Raw genomic sequence first — 22,985 nt, 5'->3', positions numbered from 1 at the left:
TACAGTCTATGGGGTTGCAAAGAGTCAAACATAACAAAAAGACAACCAGGAAATTTAAAAAACTGATTAGATGTTTGATGATACATGTTATTAGGAATTATTTCTAGTTTTGGAGGTGTTGTGGTCATTATTATTAATGACCATGGTATTACAGTCATTATTTTAAAGTGTCCTAGAGAAATACTGAAATATTTGTGATTACACACACACACAACTTAAATAGAATTAACTATGTGTGCATACACACACAACACATAAATAGAATTAACTATGTACAAACAGCATTCAACTAAAACTATCTCAATCATGTGTAAATTTAAACTATGAGTTTGAAATTTAACTTGCCTAAAAAAGCTTCCCAAACACTGAAATGCTACCTTTGGCCTAATCTAACCTCAAGACTCTAGAGAGTTCTGTCGTATTGCTTTAACTTCTCAAACCGAAAATCATAGCCCTCAATTCTTCTCGTTTCAATGAGTGAGAAATATTAAGTGTCTTCAATGCTAAATTTAATTTTTATGAATCAGCACAGAAAAAAGCAAACTTTTATTCAGATTCAAATATAATCTGTTCTTTGTTATCTCAACTTCTAAAACTCTTCAGTGCTTTTTGGTTTGTTTGTGAATTCGTCAGGGCTCAAATAAGAAAACTAGTTAGCTTTGAGGGTATCTTTTCTCAATCTTGAGAACTCTGTTTCCAATGAGGCCATAGTGATTACCTGGGTAACAAATTTTAGTCTGTTTTAGTTATTGCTGTTACTCTTACTTGAGCCTCATTCTCTCCTGCTGCCAATTTACCATTTCTTTAGGCTTGTCCTTCCTCTCTATTAAGTGTTCACTGGAGAGCACATTAAGGTTCTTTAGTTTAAAAAAACCCTACACTTACCATCAGTTTTTCTTTTTTTTTTGTTTCTGGAAATATTCTTAAATAGCTTAGAAATAATATTATTTTTTAAGACAGACATTTTTAAATCTAAGTAAAACATATCAAAATCATTTAAAAATAGACTTCACAACAATTTCCTCACCAAAAGAACAGAATTTTTAATAGTTACTTTAACACACACTTTTGACTGCTGAATAAATTCACTGTGTGCACCATTTAATTACCATCTGTATTTATAATTAATGCAAACCACTGGATTTGTGCTACCTGTCCCACAGGCTACCATCAAAGTGCAATAAAATTCCTTATACACCTGACATATAAAACTTGAGACTGATTGGTTCTTACAGACATATCTGGGCCACAACTTTTTAAGATGCCAATAAGAAATACCACTGGCAAGAAGAGAAGAGAATGAAATTGAATATGAGATGGTGATGGAGTCTCAGAAAGCCAATATAGATTTCAGAAAACGGAGACTTTAAGTGCAAGCGATAGGAAGATTGGCTTCCCTGGTGGCTAAGTAGTAAGAATCCTCCTGCAATGCAGGAGACCCAGGTACAATCCCTGGGTCAGGAAGATCCTCTGGAGAAGGAAACAGCAACTCACTCCAGCATTCTTGCCTGGGAAATCCCACAGACAGAGGAGCCTTGTGGGCTATAGTCTTAGGGGTTGCAAAAGAGTCAAACAAGATTTAGCAATTAAACAACAGGAACATTAGGGCAGAAAAGCTACTGATATAGTCGTATCTTGAAGAAATATATGTATGTATATAGAAAGAGATACAAGGATTGGTCAAATTAACTATGGTACATCTATACCATAGAATTGTATGCAACAGTTAAAAAGAATAAAGTAAAAAAATGTACTGACATCATTTCCCAAGACAAGTGAAAAAGGCAACTTGCAGAATACTATGTAAATACGATGCCATTTATATGTTTATTTTTAAATACATACAAATTTAAGTGCTAGATGTTTATATATTTATTTATGTAAATAGAGAAGCTGACAGAATGCCCACAAAAGTTTGGGGCGTGGTCTCTCATGTTTTTTCTGGACATCTTATCTCTGTACCATTTTGATTGTTTACAAATGAATATTATTTCAATAGTTAACATTATTTAAGTAGTTAAATGGGAAGGAAAGAAAGCAAAGAGGAGAGAAGCTTATAGGAGAAATTTTAGAATGGAGGAAATTTATAACTGCTTTTTCATCATTTGTACAAGTTGCCTATTGTACTTAATTAACTTGGCGATAAAGATTAACAAAAGGAAACTCAAATTCCATTATTGTGTTTAATCACATTTGTCCTTTTTTGTTCCTTAAAAGAAAATTACAACTAAATATCCCAAAAGTACAGTCAGAAACACTTTGGATCCTGTAAGGAACCACGACACATGAAAATTGAAACTGTCAAACTCTGTAAATAAAAGGACAATTGTTATCCCCCCAAAATATTCATACTTAGAAATGCATTTATCATAGACCCCTTTAATGAAACCAAATGGTTTAAGATGCCTATCTCTCTTTGAACTACATAAATTATTATTAGTTCCATTATAATAATTTATGGAGTGCTGCCACACTCACAATTTCCTGAAAGGCTAAAATGACAATAATTTTTCAGTTTTGGAGAACTAAATTATTTATATTCCTTAATGTAAACTCACAAACTGGATGACAGCTATTAGATCTAAAAGGACAAAGTTCTTTCTGCCCAAATTATTCAATTATTCTAAAATTTTATTTAGCAACATTGAATCAACAAACTTAAGTTTGGAGCATGTAGTCAAGCTTTCCCCCAGAGAACTGATTAAAAATGCCATGCCTTCTCCTCACGGAACAAAAACAACAAAAACACCCACTCTTAAGAAACCTTAAAGTTACCTGAATTACAATGACTAAATTCAAAGACACCTTGGGGATTTGAAGCACAGCTGCCCAAGTCATTAATACAGAGTATTTTACATTACAGGAAAAAGGAATCTATGTTGACAATCATAATAAATTTGATTTCTTGGCTCTCTTTATTTAGGTTTTATGATTGTCAAGTCAAAGATGACAGAGTATCCATTTTTATACCACACACACACACACACACAAATCACATGGCCACCTATGCAATCTCTTAGGCCCCAAAGACTTCCAATACATCACACTGACTCACAGCAAACAAAGAAACAGGAACAGAAAGCAGCGCGAGCGTCACCAGTGTATTTCTCAGCTGGCCGTGAAGGTGGGCCCTCTGGAATCCAGCTCCCCAGGCTCGCCTGCCCGGGGTGGTAAACCAGACTGAGGACTCACCATGTGACTCCAGAGATGAACAAAAAAGGGCATTGGTCGCAACTGTACTTAAAGCAGGAAAAAAGGAGACTAAAAATAAGAGCATGAAGAGTTCCTGATTAGGGAGATAGTTAGGAAATGTAGACCATCTAGTTCACAAATGCTCTGTACACTTACTATGAATTCTATAGACATATACAAATCAAATATGTCATTATGGCAGAAATGGGAAGTCAGCACAAATAAATAAGCACATTCCTATTGATGAAATTCATCTACAAGTTGCTAGAAGCCTGTTAACAACAGACTGTACTTAAGTTGCTAGAAGCCTATTAACAACAGACTGTACTATGTAGCATTTTACTTAAAGGCAACTCTTTGCCACCTAAAAATATATTCATGAAGTACTTTGATGATGATCAAACCCAGGTTTCCTGAATTGCAGGCAGATTCTTTACTGTCTGAGACACTAGGGAAGCCCCCCACCACCTAAAAATATATTAATAAAAGTAATTTGATGGTCATTTTACTGATCATTAGAGAACTATGAAATTAAATGGATTATATGTACATTTTATATTTATATAATAACTTTATTCTTTTTGTAACTTTATATAATTTGCCTAAGTTTTACAATAGGGGCTTCCCTAATGGGTCAGCACTGAAGAATCCTCCTGTCTAACGCAGGAGATATGGTTCTTTAGATCGGGAGGATCCCCTGGACAGGGAAATGGCAACCCACTCCAGTATTCTTGCCTGGGAAATCCCATGGACAGAGGAGCCTGGCGGGATACAGTCCATGGGGTAGCAGAGTCAGACACAACTTAGCAACTAAACAACAACAACGAAGTTTTGCAATATTCAATTATGTTATAGATAATAGAATCAAGCAATAATACTGTGACCCATTAACACAGGATATTGAAAAATAATTTTTAAATGTTACCAAGCATTCCAATTAACTGGACATTCTTATTAGACCCACCAAATGTGTACTGTACAATACTGTTGTGAGAATTAAATGGCAAATTATTTTTTAAAAGATGTTTGTATCCAGGCTGCAAAATACTCTAGAATCCTCTTGGTGGTTATGTGTCTTTGGGAGTACTTGCTTGAAATGCTCTTCTTGTAGCTGGCTGCTGCTGCTCCCTCAGGTCACAGCTTAAATGTCACTTCCTCAGCAAGCGCTTCCTTATTCACCTTATGTAACCATTACTCTCTTTCTCAGTACCCTAAATTTCCTGCTTGGCACTTACTCTAGTACATTACTTCCCTCACTGGAATGAAAAAATCCACAAAAAATAGGAACACATCTGTCTTTCTCACTACTGAATTTCCTTGATCTCGCATGATGCCTGGATCAAAAAAAATAAATGTTCAGTAATTATCATCTTAAAGATGAATAAATGAATGCTGTCCAAACATCTACTAGAAACTACTCTTCCAGGCACAATGTTAAATGTCTAATCTTCAAATACACTCTAGTTTTTTAAAAGAATTCATAATATAAGATTTTGATATTTTCACTTTATGGAAACAGTGATACTCCCCTTAATATCCTATTTCTTACTGATGACATTTTCAAAGGTTACCTTCTCCGCTCAGTGGTTCTCAAATATTTTGGTCTCAGAATTCCTTTGTACTCTTCTAAAAAAGCAAAGAATTTTTGTTATGTGGATTTTACATATTTTATCTAAACATTTATCAACACTTATCATATTAGAAATTAAAAGATTTTAAATTAATTCACTAAAAATAATATAGGTATTACCCATGACTTCATAAGCTTGACAAATATACTCCCAAAACAGCACATTTCTATTAAAAAAATTTTCAGAAACAAAAATCTTCTTAGAAGAATGGCACTGTTTTCTAGTTCTGCAAATATAATGTCTGGCTTGTTAAAGACAGCTGGATTCTCTTATCTGTTGGGATATATGATTTTGGTTGAAGTATATATAAAGACAGACTCACACTGATGTAATAGTTGGAAAAGGGAGTATTTTAATACTTTTTTCTGATAATTGTAGATAGAATTTCTTGACACTACAGCAAACCTGGACAATGCTAGTTTCTGAAATGTTAGTTGCAATATATCAATGAACTTTTTTTACTCTATTGCATAAAAATTCATTGCTGTATTTCACCTTCTGAATAAATTTTTTAATCCATACATAATCTTGTAATATCATGCATTGGTCATTTGAAAACCACTGGCTCACTGGGTTTTGCTGATCTCCCAAATCCTGACATTGTATTATACAATATAATATATACTTGTTAATATCACCACTGATAAAAATGAGAGAGATCTTTAAGTGTGGGAACTGTCAAGCTTACAGTGGTAAATATAAGCTTAAAAAATCCTAACTTTTTTTCTTGAAAGCTCAAACTTTATCTTTGGCAGTAAATGTCAGTTATTTTCCATGAAGTGACAAGCTCATTCCACTAGTTTTTGAGAAAATGCAAATACCTAAGTTTGAATAATGATTATTTGCCAGTTGTATTTTTTAGATAAAAATGTTGCACAAGTTTTAAGTGACTGACATGCAACTCAAATACATGCACAAATGCTTTTACTCCTGACAGTCACAATACTTTGGTATGAAACTGTTAGGTGAGTGTAACCTCCTTGGTTCTGTCTCGGCTCAACAAAAATTCGAAGCGACGGGCATTAAAGCTCTCAGCGTGTCACAGCTCTCAGACAGACCGTGTTATAGCTCTTGGGTCTCAGACAGACCGTGTTATATATAGCTCTGGGGTCTTGAACAGACTGTGTTGTAGCTCTTAGACAGATCAGTGTCACAGCTTCATGTTACAGCTCAGTTTTATTTAGAAAATAGCAGGAAAATACATCCTTGAGGCGTGAGGGCATGCTGACCTAAAGACGCAAAGAGGAGAGAGCGAGCCCCGGCCCTTTGGCTCCTCTTTTTATATGATTTTCCTCCCTGCTGGACCTGCCCGATGTAAATTGGGCTAGCCAGGGGTGCTGTTTGTTCTACCTGAGGTCCTCATTCCGGTCCTCAGACCTTCCTTTGTTCTATTTTTGTGGGCTTTTCCCTTCCTTGTCTTTTAGCCACCGCCATTCTGAACTTTTTTTTTTTATTTATTTTTTCAGTGGGTTTTGTCATACATTGATATGAATCAGCCATAGATTTACACGTATTCCCCATCCCGATCCCCGCTCCCACCTCCCTCTCCACCCGATTCCCCCGGGTCCTCCCAGTGCACCAGGCTGGAGCACTTGTCTCATGCATCCCACCTGGGCTGGTGATCTGTTTCACCATAGATAATATACATGCTGTTCTTTCGAAACATCCCACCCTCACCTTCTCCCACAGAGTTCAAAAGTCTGTTCTGTACTTCTGTGTCTCTTTTTCTGTTTTGCATATAGGGTTGTCGTTACCATCTTTCTAAATTCCATATATATGTGTTAGTATGCTGTAATGTTCTTTATCTTTCTGGCTTACTTCACTCTGTATAATGGGCTCCAGTTTCATCCATCTCATTAGAACTGGTTCAAATGAATTCTTTTTAATGGCTGAGTAATATTCCATGGTGTATATGTACCACAGCTTCCTTATCCATTCATCTGCTGATGGGCTTCTAGGTTGCTTCCATGTCCTGGCTATTATAAACAGTGCTGCGATGAACATTGGGGTGCACGTGTCTCTTTCAGATCTGGTTTCCTCAGTGTGTATGCCCAGAAGTGGGATTGCTGGGTCATATGGCAGTTCTATTTCCAGTTTTTTAAGAAATCTCCACACTGTTTTCCATAGCGGCTGTACTAGTTTGCATTCCCACCAACAGTGTAAGAGGGTTCCCTTTTCTCCACACCCTCTCCAGCATTTATTGCTTGTAGACTTTTGGACAGCAGCCATCCTGACTGGCGTGTAATGGTACCTCATTGTGGTTTTGATTTGCATTTCTCTAATAATGAGTGATGTTGAGCATCTTTTCATGTGTTTGTTAGCCATCTGTATGTCTTCTTTGGAGAAATGTCTGTTTAGTTCTTTGGCCCATTTTTTGATTGGGTCATTTATTTTTCCGGAATTGAGCTTCAAGAGTTGCTTGTATATTTTTGAGATTAATCCTTTGTCTGTTTCTTCATTTGCTATTATTTTCTCCCAATCTGAGGGCTGTCTTTTCACGTTACTTGTAGTTTCCTTTGTTGTGCAAAAGCTTTTAAGTTTCATTAGGTCCCATTTGTTTAGTTTTGCTTTTATTTCCAATATTCTGGGAGGTGGGTCATGGAGGATCTTGCTGTGGTTTATGTCGGAGAGTGTTTTCTTTTTTTCGTATTCTAACTACCTAGCAAAACCAAACTGCTTTATGAGTGCTTCCATTTCTTTACCGAGAAAATTAAAAAGACATGTACTCAAAGATTAGGGTTTAATAAAATTGTCAATGTTTACTGTTTTGTTAAGGCAAGTATTAAACAAAATTGGCTTTTAAAAAGTGCCAAGTGAACTAGATGAGTACAGTTTTGGAAAACAATAACGAAGTTGAAAGATTTGCTTACTTGATTTAAAGATTTTACTGTAAAACTACAATAATCCAGATAGTGTGGTACTGGCAAAACAAGGCAGACACAGAGAACAAAATGAAATAGAGAACCCAGATCTAGCCCCCACAGCCAAATGACTTTTTATAAGGTACAAAAACAACTCAATGGAAAAGGATCATCTTTTCAATAAAATATACTGGCACAACTGGCGATTCATATGCAAAAAAAGTGAAACTCAATCCATACAGTACACAATTAATTAACAAAAATTAACTCAAAATTGATCATGTATTCAAAAGTTAAAACCACTAGGGAAAAAAAATCAAGGAAGATTTTTGTGAACTTCAGGTATACAAAACCTTCTTAAAAATGACACTAGAAAATCCATATAGAAAAAAATTGGTAAACTGGGTTTAGTAAACATTTTAAGCATTTCCTTTTCTAAAGACACTGTTAGTCATCAGGACAGTATGGTACTGGCACAAAGACAGAAATATAGATCAATGGAACAGAATAGAAAGCCCAGAGATAAATCCATGAACTTATGGACACCTTATCTTTGACAAAGGAGGCAAGGATACACAATGGAAAAAAGACAACCTCTTTAACAAGTGGTGCTGGGGAAACTGGTCAACCACTTGTAAAAGAATGAAACTAGAACACTTTCTAACACCATACACAAAAATAAACTCAAAATGGATTAAAGATCTAAATGTAAGACCAGAAACTATAAAACTCCTAGAGGAGAACATAGGCAAAACACTCTCCGACATAAATCACAGCAAGATCCTCTATGACCCACCTCCCAGATTATTGGAAATAAAAACAAAAATAAACAAATGGGACCTAATGAACCTTAAAAGCTTTTACACAACAAAGGAAACTATAAGCAAAGTGAAAAGACAGCCTTAAGAATGGGAGAAAATAATAGCAAATGAAGGAACAGACAAAGGATTAATCTCAAAAATATACAAGCAACTCCTGCAGCTCAATTCCAGAAAAATAAATGACCCAATCAAAAAATGGGCCAAGGATCTAAACAGACATTTCTCCAAAGAAGACATACAGATGGCTAACAAACACATGAAAAGATGTTCAACATCACTCATTATTAGAGAAATGCATATCAAAACCTCAATGAGGTACTATTACACGCCAGTCAGAATGGCTGCTATCCAAAAATCTACAAGCAATAAATGCTGGAAAGGGTGTGGAGAAAAGGGAACCCTCTTACACTGTTGGTGGGAATGCAAACTAGTACAGCCACTATGGAGAACAGTGTGGAAACTCCTTAAAATACCGAAACAGAACTGCCATATGACCCAGCAATCCCATTCCTGGGCATACACACTGAGGAAACCAGATCTGAAAGAGACACGTGCACCCCAGTATTCATCGCAGCACTGTTTATAATAGCCAGGACATGGAAGCAACCTAGATGCCCATCAGCAGATGAATGGATAAGGAAGCTGTGGTACATATACACCGTGGAATATTACTCAGCCATTAAAAAAAATTCATTTGAATCAGTTCTAATGAGATGGATGAAACTGGAGCCCATTATACAGAGTAAAGTAAGCCAGAAAGATAAAGACCAATACAGCATACTAACACATATATATGGAATTTAGAAAGATGGTAACAACAACCCTATATACAAAACAGAAAAAGAGACACAGATGTACAGAACAGACTTTTGAACTCTGTGGGAGAAGGCGAGGGTGGGATGTTCTGAGAGAACAGCATTGAAACAAGTATACTATCAAGGGTGAAACAGATCACCAGCCCAGGTTGGATCCATGAGACAAGTGCTCAGGGCTGGTGCATTGGGACGACCCAGAGGGATGGGATTGGGAAGGAGGTGGGAGGGGGGATCGGGATGGGGAACACATGTAAATCCATGGCTGATTCATGTCAATGTATGGCAAAAACCACTACAATACTGTAAAGTAATTAGCCTCCAACTAATAAAAATAAATGAAAAAAAATGTAAAAAAGAAAAAAAGACACTGTTAGAAAAATGAAAAGCCAAGGCATAGATTGGATGAATATATTTATCAAAGCATATCTGACAAAGGACTTATACCAGTAACTCAATAATAAAGAGACAACCAATTCAATAAAGAGACACTCAATTCAAAAAAACCCTTGAGACTGACAAGAGTTAATTTACAAACAGCTCATACAACTCAGTACAAAAAAACAAACCACTCAATCAAAAAATGGACAAAAGATCTAAATAGATATTTTGCCAAAGAAGCTGGCCAACAGGCACATGAAAAGATGCTCAACATTGATTATTAGAGAAATGAAAATCAAAACCACAATGAGGTATCACTTCACACAGATCAGAATGGTCATCATCAAAAAATCTACAAACAACAAATGCTGGAGAGGGTGTGCAGGAAAGCAACCCCCTGCTACAGTTGGTGGGAATGTAAATTGGTACAGTCCCTATGGAGAACAGCATGGAGGTTCCTTTAAAAACTCTAAATTGAGCTACAATACGATTGAGCAATCCCGCCCCTAGGCATATATCCAGAAAGGACAAAAACTCTAACTTGAAAAGATACACAGACTCCAGTGTTCATAGCAGCTCTATTTACAACAGCCAGGACATGGAAGCAACAGACGAATGGATAAAGACGATGTGGTACATATATACAATAGAATACTAGCCATAAAAAAGAAGACTGCCATTTTCAGCAACATGGATAAACCTAGTGTACATCCTGAGTGAAGTTAGACAAAGACAAGTATTGTTATGATATCATTTACATGTGAAATCTAAAAAAATTAATACAAATGAGTCTATTTACAAAACACAAACGGACTCACAGACATAGAAAACAAATGTATGGTTACCAAAGCGGATGGTGGGGGGGGGATAAATAGGAGCATGGGATTAATAGATGACACAGTACTATATACAAAACAGATAAGCAGCAAGGATTTACTGTGTAACACAGGCAATAATATTCAAGATGTTGTAATAACCTACAATGGAAAATAATCTAAAAAAGAACATATGTAACTGAATCACTGTGCTATACACCTGAAACTAACACAATACTGTAAGTCAACTATACTTCAATTTTAAAAGGAGTGGAAGAAAACAAAAAATTTGAACAGATACTTCACCAAAAATATAGGGATCACAATAAACCATGAAAAGATGCTCAAAATCATTAGTTATCAAGAAACTGCAGACCTGCCTTGGTGTCCAGTGGGCAGAGCAACTAAGCCTATGCGCCACAACTGCTGAAGACCACGAGCTCTGGAACCTGCAACAAAAGAAGCCACTGCAGTGAGAAGCCCATGCACCACAACTGGAGAAAGCCTGGGTGCAGTAACAAAGACCCAATGCAGCCACACATTAGTTAAAAAAAATTTTTTTTAAAGAAATGCAAGTTAAAACCACAGTGAGTGATATTAACACACCTAATAGAATGGCTAAAATTAGAAGGACTTACCACAGGAAGTGTCAGCAAGGATGCAGAGCAACTAGAACTCTCAGACTCCACTGGTGGCAATGAAAAATGGTACAACCACTTTGGAAAACAGTAGGGCAGTTTCTTAAAATGTGAAAGAAAAAAATGATCCAGCTATTTCAGTCTTAGATATTTACTCAAGAGACATAAAAGCATATGCCCACACAAAGAGCTGAGCACATATGCTCATAGCAGATTTCTTTATAATAACCAAAATTAGAAACAACCCAAATTGTTCAACAAGGGATAAATGAATAAAGAAATATCGTTAGGGCCATACAGTGCATTATTACTCAGCTGGGGGTTCAATCCCTAGGTCAGGAAGATCCCTTGGAGTAAGAAATGTCAATCCGCTCCAGTATTCTTGCCTGGAAAACTCCATGGACAGAGGAGCCTGGCGATCTACGGTTCATGGGGTTTCAGGGAGTCAGACATGACTGAACACACACAGCACATTAGTCAGCCACAACACTGATAAATCCCCAAAATAAGTACACTGAGTGAGAGTCAGACAAAAACAACTCCTTACGGAATAATACTGTTTATGTAAAATTTTAGAAAATATAAACTTATCTATAGCGACCAAAAAAAAAAGAGAGAGAAACAAACAGGGCTGTCCTGAGCCATGAGTAAGGGGAGGGGTGCAACAGAGAACAGAATAAAGTAAGGCTCATGGAATCTTTTTGGAGTGATGGTATTTTGTTACTGTGGTAGTGGTGGTGGTTTCATGGGTGTCTACACAGGCACCCCATTTTACACTTTAACATGTGCAACTCACCATACATCGATGGTACCACAATAAAGCTTTTAAGAAAGAGGAACTAGCCAACCCCCTCCTCACCTACTCCCTATGCACAACTTGACACCACTGAAGGGGAGGAGAGACCAGAATATTAGCAAGGAAATGAAATTAGCTATAATAGCTAAAGATGGCGAGAACACGGTGAAGTAAGAATGCATATACGTAACTGATGTAATAGATTAGCTTTCATTGCTGATACACTGATCAAAGACAAAATTCAAAAGGCATTAAAAAAAATCCTTTCCTTATCAAATACGTATTAACCATTAGAATTTTTAAGCATCAAAAACAACTAGTTGAATAATAAACAAGAAAATAGAAAAAAAAAGGGACAATAATACTACACAGAATTCAACATTATACTTTTTGTTTTCAAATTGACATAACCACCATGCCGCTCCCCCCACAGTTATTTCATTTACACAAGAGGTGGGGGGGGAATCACAAAAATATACAAGAAATAAAATGATAAAATTTTTATAATTCACTTTTTTTCACTCTACAGCCACATATTTTGTAGATGAAAAGCTTATAAGTTCTGCACATTTTCCTAAACTCAATTTGTTTCATTTACCAATAGAGAAATTTTTTTTTTACTGTTACCTGTTTATCTACAGCACAGGGTAATTCTGTATTTTAAAAAAGAAAGAATAAATAAAACTATTACATAAACTAAGAAAAATGATGCGTTCAAATCATACTTTCATGTAAACTTTTTAAGAAAATCTTCAAGATTTTATCAAGAAAATAAAATGAGCAGTATGTTTTCTAACTAATTACTGTTTAATATTCTGAGGTACATGAAAAAAACCATATCAACCCACAAAATTCTCAGACACTCTCCAAAGCTATCTATTAAAAGATCAAGTGAGTTACTTTATCAAATTAAAAATGTATTTTAAAGATCACATATGAAATTGACAGTAATTTCACACTTCAATTTTGGGTTGTATGCCACAATCCAAAACAGACTATTATTACATTAAATACTACTTTGTTTCTGAAAGACAAACTTTAACAGAAAATTAAAATATACTATGTCTTAACAGTTATTTTTCTACACTTAAATATTATTTGAATGAACCAGATGAGGGAGTGTAGCATTATCATCACATCAATTATGTTACACGAGCTACCCAGAAAACACATAATTATAACTAAAACAGAAACAAGCAAACAAAAAATAATCACTAAAGAGAACTGCACGATGAAGAATACAAAAAATGAACTTTAGAATATTTCTTCATGGGTTTAAAAAGAAAAATAACAGGACAAAGAAACAAAAATCAGTTTATAGAGCAATGATTTTAAAACTAGTAAAAGGCATGAGGAAAACAAAAAGCCCAAGTGTAAATCCATCTGAATACAGCCCTCTTTCACTGCCCTGGTGTGAAAAAAGGCACTGAATGTTGTAAGATGTTATCAAGCATTTTCACGGAGAAGACAATGGCAGCCCACTCCAGTACTCTTGCCTGGAAAATCCCATGGATGGAGGAGCCTGGTGGGCTGCAGTCCATGGGGTTGCTAGGAGTCGGACACGAATCAGCAACTTCACTTTCACTTTTCACTTTCATGCATTGGAGAAGGAAATGGCAACCCACTCCAGCGTCCTTGCCTGAAGAATCCCAGGGTCGGGGGAGCCTGGTGGGCTGCCGTCTATGGGGTCACACAGAGTCGGACACGGCTGAAGCGACTTAGCAGCAGCAGCAGCAAGCATTTTCAAATGAGAGACCAGAAATGAGTGTTTTGATCCTTGAGCACAACCTTAGAGTAGAAAAGGTGTATCACTGTAAAAGCTTAGTTGTAAAAGCCCTTACATAGTCGCTGCTGCTGTTCAGTTACCAAGTCGTGTCTGACTCTTTAAAACCCAATGAACTGCAACATGCCAGACTTCTTTGTCCTTCACAGTCTCCCCAAGTTTCCTCAAAACTCATGTCCACTGAGTCGATGATGCCATCCAACCATCTCATTCTGTCACCCCTTTCTCCTCCTGCCCTCAATTTTTCCCAGCATCAGAGTTTTTTTCAAATGAGTTGGTTCTTTGCCTCAGGTGGGCAAAGTATTGGAGCTTCAGCTTTAGCATCAGTCGTTCCAATTAATATTCAGGGTTGATCTCCTTTAGTATCGACTGGTTTGATCTCCTTGTTGTCCAAGGGACTCTCAAGAGTCTTCTCCAGCACCACAGTTAGAAAGCATCAATTTTTCAGGACTCAGCCTTCTTTCTGGTCCAACTCTCACATCTGCACATGACTACTGGAAAAACCATAGCTTTGACTATATGGACCTTTGTTGGCAAAGTGATATCTCTGCTTTTTAAAACACTGTCTAGGTTTGACATAGCTATTCTTCCAAGGAGCAAGCAACTTTTAATTTCATGGCTACTGTCACCATCTGCAGTGATTCTGGAGCCCAAGAAAATGAGTATGCTTAATGAATAACTTTCAGATATGCATTTGATTCTTCAAACTTTGAGGATGGTAACTATTATTTCTACTAATAAGATCCTTCATCATCTGGCCCCTGCTGACATCACCAGCCTCATAACAAACTGCCTGTAGTTCCCAGATATATTCCTGCTCATTCATGTATCAATAGCCACGTATTCCCTCTGTGTGGACTGTCCTTATACTTCAGGGCAGAAAACTCTGAGATTCAGCTCAAATGTCACGTTCTTTTCTGTGATGACTGTACCCTCGCCCTAGATTTGCTTCTAGTGCTCTGTGAGCACTCTGTACTTATTTCTTACAGCACTCATCTTAAGGCAGGCAGTTCATTTATGTTATTATGTTGTTTGTGTCGGACTTTGGAGTCTTCACAAAGGAAATTGCCAATTCAGCACTGTAGTCTAAATTACCACAAGAACACAGGGAACTTGACACATCAATCTGAATAAACTTGCAAATTTAAAATCAGACTTCAGATCCGGATTTATCCCAATAAAAAGGCTATTCAGTGAAGATTAATATAAACATGATTATTTGAGGGTGGTTTTAAATTTTCCTTTATACTGTTTTACAAAATCTCCCGTAAGATCACTTTATTTTTTTTAATCAAAAAATATTATTAAAGAGGCAGAAAGGTCTCTTTAATCCTATATTTGAAAGTCAACTGTTAGCTTTCAAATAAATAAAATACTTAAAAAAAATACTAATAAAATACTAAACAGCAACCAAAATAAAAGCAAAATAAGCTACAAAACAAAAACAGGAAAAAAGTTTCAGATATTCTAATTTGAAGTCAAGAAATTAATTTTGCCATTTATACAACTGTATAAATGTATACAATTGTATAAATGTATACATTTATACAGTTGTATAAGTACAATTGTAGCCTGACCTCTTAAAAATTCAATCTCAAAACAGTTCTAAGAATGTCCATGCCTTTCTCTTCTCTTTTCTCTCTATACATGTGAAACCTACATCACTAAAAATAATAGTCTCTGTAGTAAATAATTTATCACATCAGTTTCCTTTAGCTTTTGTTTTATTTTTATTTAAAGGGTAGTTAGTATCGATGACGCTTCCCTTGTGGCTCGGACAGTAAAGAATCTGCCTGCAATGCAGGAGACCCAGGTTCTATCCCTGGGTCAGGAAGACCACCTGGAGAAGGGAATGTTAATCCACTCCAGTATTCTTGCCTAAAGAATTCCATAGACAGAGAAGCCTGGCAGGCTATACAGACCACGGAGTTGCAAAAAGTCAGACAAGACTGAGCAATTTCACTTTATCAATGTAGCCACTTTTTTACATGTAAATTTTTCAATTGATGATAAATCCTTGACTACTTAACAAAAACCATTGTTTTCAGAGGTGATTCTCATGAAGACACTGTGTCTTTGCTTTTCACAGCTACTATTTAATCTTTTAAAAAGTGAGTTACTCCACTGATCAAGCAACTCCAAGCTACTGCTTTCCACTAGAACTTCTTCAGAGCCACAATGCATCATTTTAAACTATGTTCCTAACATACTTATTTGCTGTCTTTCCTGTAGTTTAAGTTCACTATATAGTTATTTATATGATAATAATATATTGGCTTCAGCATGCAGCAAAATTATGAGAAATTATGTTAGTCTATCCTATCCTCTCTCCTTCCCCAAATTATAGGCTAGTTTCACTCTGAAACATCACCCCTAGTGATTCACTGTGAACAACTCAAACAATTCATCAAGATGGCTGACAGCGTTAACAGTCAGAGCAATGTAAAAGAACCATCAATCACCTTGTGTTTAGTTTGGAGGTAATCATTCCTTTGCCTTATGGACTTCCCTGGTGGCTCAGATGGTAAAGCATCTGCCTAAAATGCGGGAGACCGGGGTTCGATCCCTGGGTCGGGAAGATCCCCTGGAGAAGGAAATGGCAACCCACTCTAGTACTCTTGCCTGGAAAAGTTACTTTGCCACAACGCATTCAGAAACAATAACATTAACATAGTTATTCTTTTATGTTAGAAACCACAATGGTGTTCCAGTTCCCACTGGATCAAATTTAAATTCTATCAACCAAACCTAGACAACCAATCCAAAATTATTTTCAACTTAAATTTAATTGGTATTCCCTATTCCCACAGTAATGTAATACATATACATATATATATATATGTGTGTGTGTATATATATATATCTCCAACTCTACTCTGGCTTTTATCACAGTTTTATTCATTTTTCATTTCTATATCTATCACAGCTATTGAGCCTAAATTGCCTCCTTGGAAGGAAAGATGTTTTTTAATTCACGTAATAGACAATGAACCATCAATGAATGAACTAAGCAAGCAAATAAATACCAAATCACCTTTCTCATTGGATCGTTCTATCTGCTTTATCCTGCCTCTAAACTTCTACTCCAGCTATTCTCTCCACCTAAAATGCCCTTTTTTTCCTTGTTTATTAATCTAAAACTTTATAGGGATAATAGGGAGACCAAGGCTGAAACTGTAGCTACAAAAGCCCTTCATATTTTGGGGTTCATATTATAAAAAGAACAATAATCCTAGACAGCAAAGTCAGTATCAATGATATTTTATACATATTAAATCAGTATTATTTACTCAATTCTATTTATTTGTAATATTAGAAATGTTTATGCTTTCCCTTTTCTGTACTTCAACCATATGCTTATCAATTCTTCAGCATAGGTAATATACATATAGTACAAAGGCATTTTTGTGTTCATGAGTGAGATCTATCAACTGAACATTAATAATTATGTGACTTAGGACTTAAGAATGAAACGTGATTGCCTCTAGGAAGCAAAAATGCAGGAATGAAAAAGGAGAAGATAGGGTAATGATTTTTTTTATTATAAATGTTTTGACTTATAAAATAAATGTTTTGATAAAATTGAGTTCTGAAACTATGCAAGCCTAAAACCTTTAAAAAAAAAATTTAAGAGAGCATCTGATGATATTGTCTCTCTGGCAGATAGGGCAGGTGTTTGTGAATTAGAACCAATTTTTCCATAACCATTACCTAACTGCCTCTTAGACTTCCAACCTGCCTTCATTTTTAAAGTGAAGTCTTCCTCCTGATTTCCCTGTCAACCTTATCTGTCTTAAGTTTCTGAAACAGAAAACAGTGTTGGCATCACCTGATGATTTGTGTTAAATACACAAATATTCGTATCTCATCCCCGATCTTCAAAATCAGAAACTTCAACTGGGATCCAGCAACGTGTGCTTAAGCAGCCCTCCAGACGACTCTCAGGTAACCCTACAGTTTGAACTGCTCGAATGGCTTGACACTCTTTTCCTGACTCCTTCCTTCACAGAGGCTGCAGCCTGTCAATTTCCACACAAGCACATACGTAAGCGCACAGTCCACACAGAAGCTCAGTTCTGCGTAACAGAAACAGCAGGGAGAAGGCACCAACTGTGACAAATCCCGCTCTTTATTCTGCCCTCTCATATCCAGGAACTGACAGGTATTTAGTCACAATCTGAAATGTCTTAAGTGTTTAATGAAAAGGATGCCCTAGAGATCTTTACACCAAGTAAAAGTATTCTCCTTAACTGTAAGGTATGAAGACAACTATCAATACTCTAACACTAAAAAGTGGGTTTACTTTAAACATCACACTTTTTACCACTTTGACTTACCTTCTAATTCTTATAATCAAATAAAACCACAGAACATATTCTGTAGCACATGTTCATAAATGCTAATAAATCAAGACATAGCTTCTAAGGATTATTTTTAAACTTTAAAAACTTTATAATAGCAAAGCTTAAATTTAATAAATAATTCAAATAAAAATACTACTATTTTTAAAGTCACATCACATGTCTTAAATACGTCACACCTAAAAATACTTGGAAAAATCAACTCCCATTCTAAAGATAAAAAGCTAACGTGGACCCTGGAATGTTACTGAAACAACTGAATGTCTGTTGAAAAAGAAAGTAATAGCGTTAAAAGGAGTTTAACTTAGTACCAAAGTAAGTTTCAATAGAGGTACTGAAATCATAATTCTTCACTAGTTTTAGTTTCTAAAAAATTATCAGTATAAAATTAAAGTGACTATAAAGGCCAGAGTTTTACTTAGTAAGATGTTTTTGTAATTTTATTCTACTCTAGTACATCTTAAATTTCAAATTTTAAACAAACATAAAAATATTAACATTCACATGCTATCAGGGGCTTAGAGGGGGGTTACTTTCTTCAATAAAATCTTTATTCAATATGTTAAAATGGAAATTTAACGTATTCAATATGATCTCAGGATGAAAATAAGAGACTTATAGTTCATTATTAACACAAGAAAAATATTCTACAATATACAGCTTCCTATATATCATTTACACAGGAAAGCTCCTAGGATATTCATGGACATAAACACATTAGCCTAGACTTAAGAGAAACTAAGTAGTGCATGTTATGTTATGTATATCAAATAATCCCACCATTATTAAGGAGAAATTCTAGACTTAAATCATAATAAGGAGAAACTAGACACGTTTGCATGATGGTCAGTCACTACAATGACTCAAAATGAAATACACGAAAAAGTTTCTGATCATTTATAACGCATGTGCCTATTCTAAGTTACAAGTTCAACTGTAAGTTCTGGCTTACGTACTGCAGTAAAATCAGCTTAAGAAAAATAATTCTTTTACAAAACAAATGTGCCATTTCATACAGTCTTATCCAATCTTTTTTTAAAAAAATACTTAAACAGAATTCAGAACTTATGTTTTAAAAGACTCAACTATAACTTAACTACAAAATCCCAGTACAATGTAAATATTATTAATTTCCATAACAAGCAATTCTCAATTATCATAGTACTGAAGAGAGATACAGATCACACAGGGTTAAATTCGATGTACACTCCACTCAGTTCGATATACACTTCTCTTAGGATCTTCTTCCAAAGGTGGTCTGCCCTTCTAGACCACAATTTTAAACAATCTCTCAGCGCTACACGTTCCAAGAGGAATGAGACAATGCCTGAGTAGGCTGGGCCTGTCTCCCAGGCTGCCGAGTAAAGGGGGCCCCGCCCGCACGCTCTGATTGTCACCGTCCTCACTCCCCAGTTTTGTAAGATCTTATTAGGACAGTAAGAAAACGCAGAAAAGTGGAGACGCTGCACTTGCAGGCCACAGGATTCTTGTCCTCACGTCCTTTACAAGTTTCCCCATTTCACTGAGCTAGGCCCCGACCTTACAAGATGAGCTTCCAAGGCGTGCACATGATCTCCGGTGCATAGAGACACGTATTTTTATAGTACTCCTACAGACTAGTTTAAGAATAAAGAATACATATTCACAAAAGTGAATATTCAACTATAAACAGAATTTTCCTTAAAACCTGTACACTTTATTTGACCATTTACAAATTGTTAACATGATCTAAACCAATATGCATGGGGCAATGCTTTTGGTGTTTCTAAAACCCAGTCTATATAGTATACTGTCCTATTCCAATTTTTCTAAAATGTTACTACTTTGGTAAAATACACATAGGGAGCAATTAAAAGTTCCCTGATCATATCCTTCCTCTTACAGTCTAATTATGGATTGATTTTTAAAAGACAAATAACTTACAAGTCACTAGAGAGAAATTACTTTGAAATTCCCAAGAGGTTATGATTCAATCTATGTTATATTTATGAACTACAATCTTGAAATTTAATGGGATTTTTGACAGTTGCAAGTAATTAAAACTTCCAGTATTTTATTCCGGAAATTGGTGAAGTATACTGGAATTTTTATCAATTTTATCTCACTGCCTTTTCATAAATGCCTGTAATTAAATATGAGAGAAATAAAGACTGGAAGGGAAAGAATAGGAAGAAGTGGAAAACAGGGTAAGACTGGTCTGAATATTTGAAGGACTGGCTAGATAACAGAAAGTTTTGTGTGTATGCTCAGCTGTGTCTGACTTTTTGTGACCCCATGGGCTGTAGTGTGCTAGGCTCTTCTGTCCATGGGATTTTCCCAGCAAGAATACTGGAGTGGATTTCCGTTGTTAGTTTCACTAAATTGGTTGTTCAAAATGATTCAGCAGAGATTTTTAAAGTTCTGGTATTAATGGTAACTATAAATAGTCCACCTGAGCTTGAAAAGGGGTAAGGAATTGACAAAGTGAAAGAAAAATAACAAATTAGCAGTCCTCTGATTCAAAACTAAGCAGAGATATACTACAATTGGAATAATTCCTTCTTCCAATCCCAACCGATAGCAGTTAATTGTGAAGTAGAGTCCCAAAGACTATGCAGACTACTTATCTTTTTCAGAAATGATAGAAATTGACACAAGTAGAAATTGATGTGCTCGTTTATGTCAAATTCCAAAAATAATTTTCCCAAAAATAATTTTTGAAAAAGTTCTACTGCACCACACTAATTTATTTCCTTTTACACATCTATACTATAGGCCATTCTCCAAATCTAAGGCCTCATCGGCCCTTTACTATTCTTTCTACAAATTCTCTTCTAAGTTCCAAGAGTTCGACATCACCAAATCCAAAGTCTGATCTCAAACCCTGACACCTCTGCCTTTCACTACTGTCCCACATTTACAACTGCCTACAGTGTATCTCCATTTGGATACTCTTCCATCAGTATCCAATGTGTAACATCTCCTTGTCATTATCACCTCTTGTTTCCGAATGTCCTAGGATAGAACGATTCTTGAACAATAAAAATTGTAGAACCAGATGTCAGCAAAAATGGTGAAATAGGGACTTCCCCAATAATTAACTCCTCCACAAAAGTAACAGATACACTGGCAAAAACTGTCAAAACCAACTTTTTCAGAACTCTAGAAACTAATGAAAAGTTTGTGATAAACAGATAATGTTAAGGAAACTCAAGGGAAAAAAGTTGAATCTCAGCTAAAATACGCAGAGCTCTCTAACTAAGTCTGGTCCTGTCCCATGCTCGCAGATGGGGGGCTGGTTTTGAAGACAACAGCTCCTGGTCCCAGTACAGGTACCCCGTATCAAAGAGAACAGAACAAACCTTAGCCTTGAACAACTGGGATTGCTGTGACCTGTTTGGTGACTCCCTGGAGGAGCAGCATTCCTTTATCTCCTCCTACCTGGAACCTGCCCAGTGCCTCCAAGACACATCTGTCAGAAACATGCAAGGTAAATGCACAGTGATACCTGGGACAAGGGATAACAGCTGAGGCAAACAACAGAATAACTGAAAGCCCAGAAGGAAAGGCTGTTGAATGAGATGCCTTGGGGATTAACAATGAAATATTACCTAGCCAGTAAGAAGAAGGAAATAAGGCCATTTGCAGAAACATGGATGGCCCCAGAGAGTGTCATACTGAGTGACATAAGTCAGAGAAAGAGAACTATCATATGACATCCCTTATATCTGGAATCTAAAAAGAAATGATACAAACAAACTTACTTTCAAAACAGAAAGAGATTCATAGACTGAGAAAACAAACTCATGGTTGCCATGGGGAAGGGATAGTTAAGGACTTTGGGAAAGTCATGTACACACCGGTATATTTAAAATGGATAACCAGCAAAAACCTACTGCATAGCACATGGAACTCTGCTCAATGTTGTGCACCAGCCTGGATGGTAGAGAAGTTTGGGGGAGAATGGATACATGTATATACATGGCTGAGTCCCTTCATAGTTCACCTGAAACTATCACAACATTGTTAATTGGCTATACCCAAATAGAAAATATTTTCATGTTCAAAAAAAATAAAAGAGTTTTGAAAAACACCCACATATTTCTGAGACTTTAAAAGGTCACATGAATGGCCACAAGTGTAAAATGCTGAAGGAGTTTAGACTCCAGAGTCGCTGCTTAGAGGAGACCCTTCCGGGAAAGTTGTCTGAACAGAAACATCTACATACACTTCTCAAGACCAAGACATAAATTTTTATATTAAGCCACTAAGATCCAGGGATTATTTGCTTCAGAAGTTGATGTTAATTATATGAGTAATATAGACCTAGAATCTAAAGAACCTGGAAGATATACATGCTATACTGTTAGAAAAGAACTTGCTTAAAGAAAAATGACTGATTCTTTATATTATGTTCCTGTTTATTTAGGCTCTCAGCAATTATATTTATATTGTTGACTCATTAACAAAAACATCAAAAGGAAAAAAACATTTAAAAAAAAAGAACGCCATTTAAATGTGTATACAGATATACTTTTCAGTAAGTTAGAACAGTGTATGTTATCCACCACCACCAAATCTTCTATTTTGCAATATAAATCATTAGGTAAATGGAATTATATATGCTCAAAGTTAACTTTGCTAGAATCTATCTTACAAGGAAAGTTTCACGTGAGTCAGAGTTTCAGTATTAGCAACTGGGAGAAATAACTGTGAAAATAATAACCATGACTAGTTCTGAGCTAAAGTTGTAGAGTAACACAGTCAACATAAATCTATTCAGAGTGTATTCAAATTCATTCAATTATTCTTCTGAATGATAATGCTTCAGATGAGGAACATATGATAAGAGAATAACTCTCAATAATAAAAAGAGAATCATTTGAAACAATGGGAAGGCAAAGTAACAAATGAA

The 22,985-nt window shown here is 35.9% G+C and overlaps 1 protein-coding gene across 8 annotated transcripts in view; it reads right to left on the bottom strand.

The window, feature by feature from the left end:
• Positions 1–22,985, bottom strand: part of SDHAF3 (succinate dehydrogenase complex assembly factor 3) — an 88,035-nt gene that overhangs the window by 22,852 nt on the left and 42,198 nt on the right. For 2 of the 8 annotated variants that reach the window (XR_009696627.1, XM_061164937.1), the window contains exons 3-4: positions 11,152–11,253; positions 10,890–10,962 (exon numbers count right to left, since the gene is read on the bottom strand). The exons of 4 other annotated variants lie outside the window; for them this stretch is intronic. Coding sequence is in view for 2 of the 4 variants with exons in the window: in XM_061164937.1 (XP_061020920.1) it covers positions 10,924–10,962; positions 11,152–11,253 (141 nt within the window). In the remaining 2 variants the exon portion in view is untranslated. Of the gene's footprint in view, positions 1–4,762; positions 4,819–10,889; positions 10,963–11,151; positions 11,254–22,985 lie in introns of those variants that run through there. 2 more of the 8 variants (XR_009696629.1, XM_061164940.1) reach the window with 2 other exon arrangements.

Source organism: Dama dama, chromosome 18 (assembly GCF_033118175.1).
Source record: "Dama dama isolate Ldn47 chromosome 18, ASM3311817v1, whole genome shotgun sequence".
In the NCBI taxonomy this organism is placed as follows: Eukaryota; Metazoa; Chordata; class Mammalia; order Artiodactyla; family Cervidae; genus Dama; species Dama dama.
Note: the sequence above shows the minus strand (reverse complement) of the source record. Positions and strands in the feature narration are given on the sequence as shown.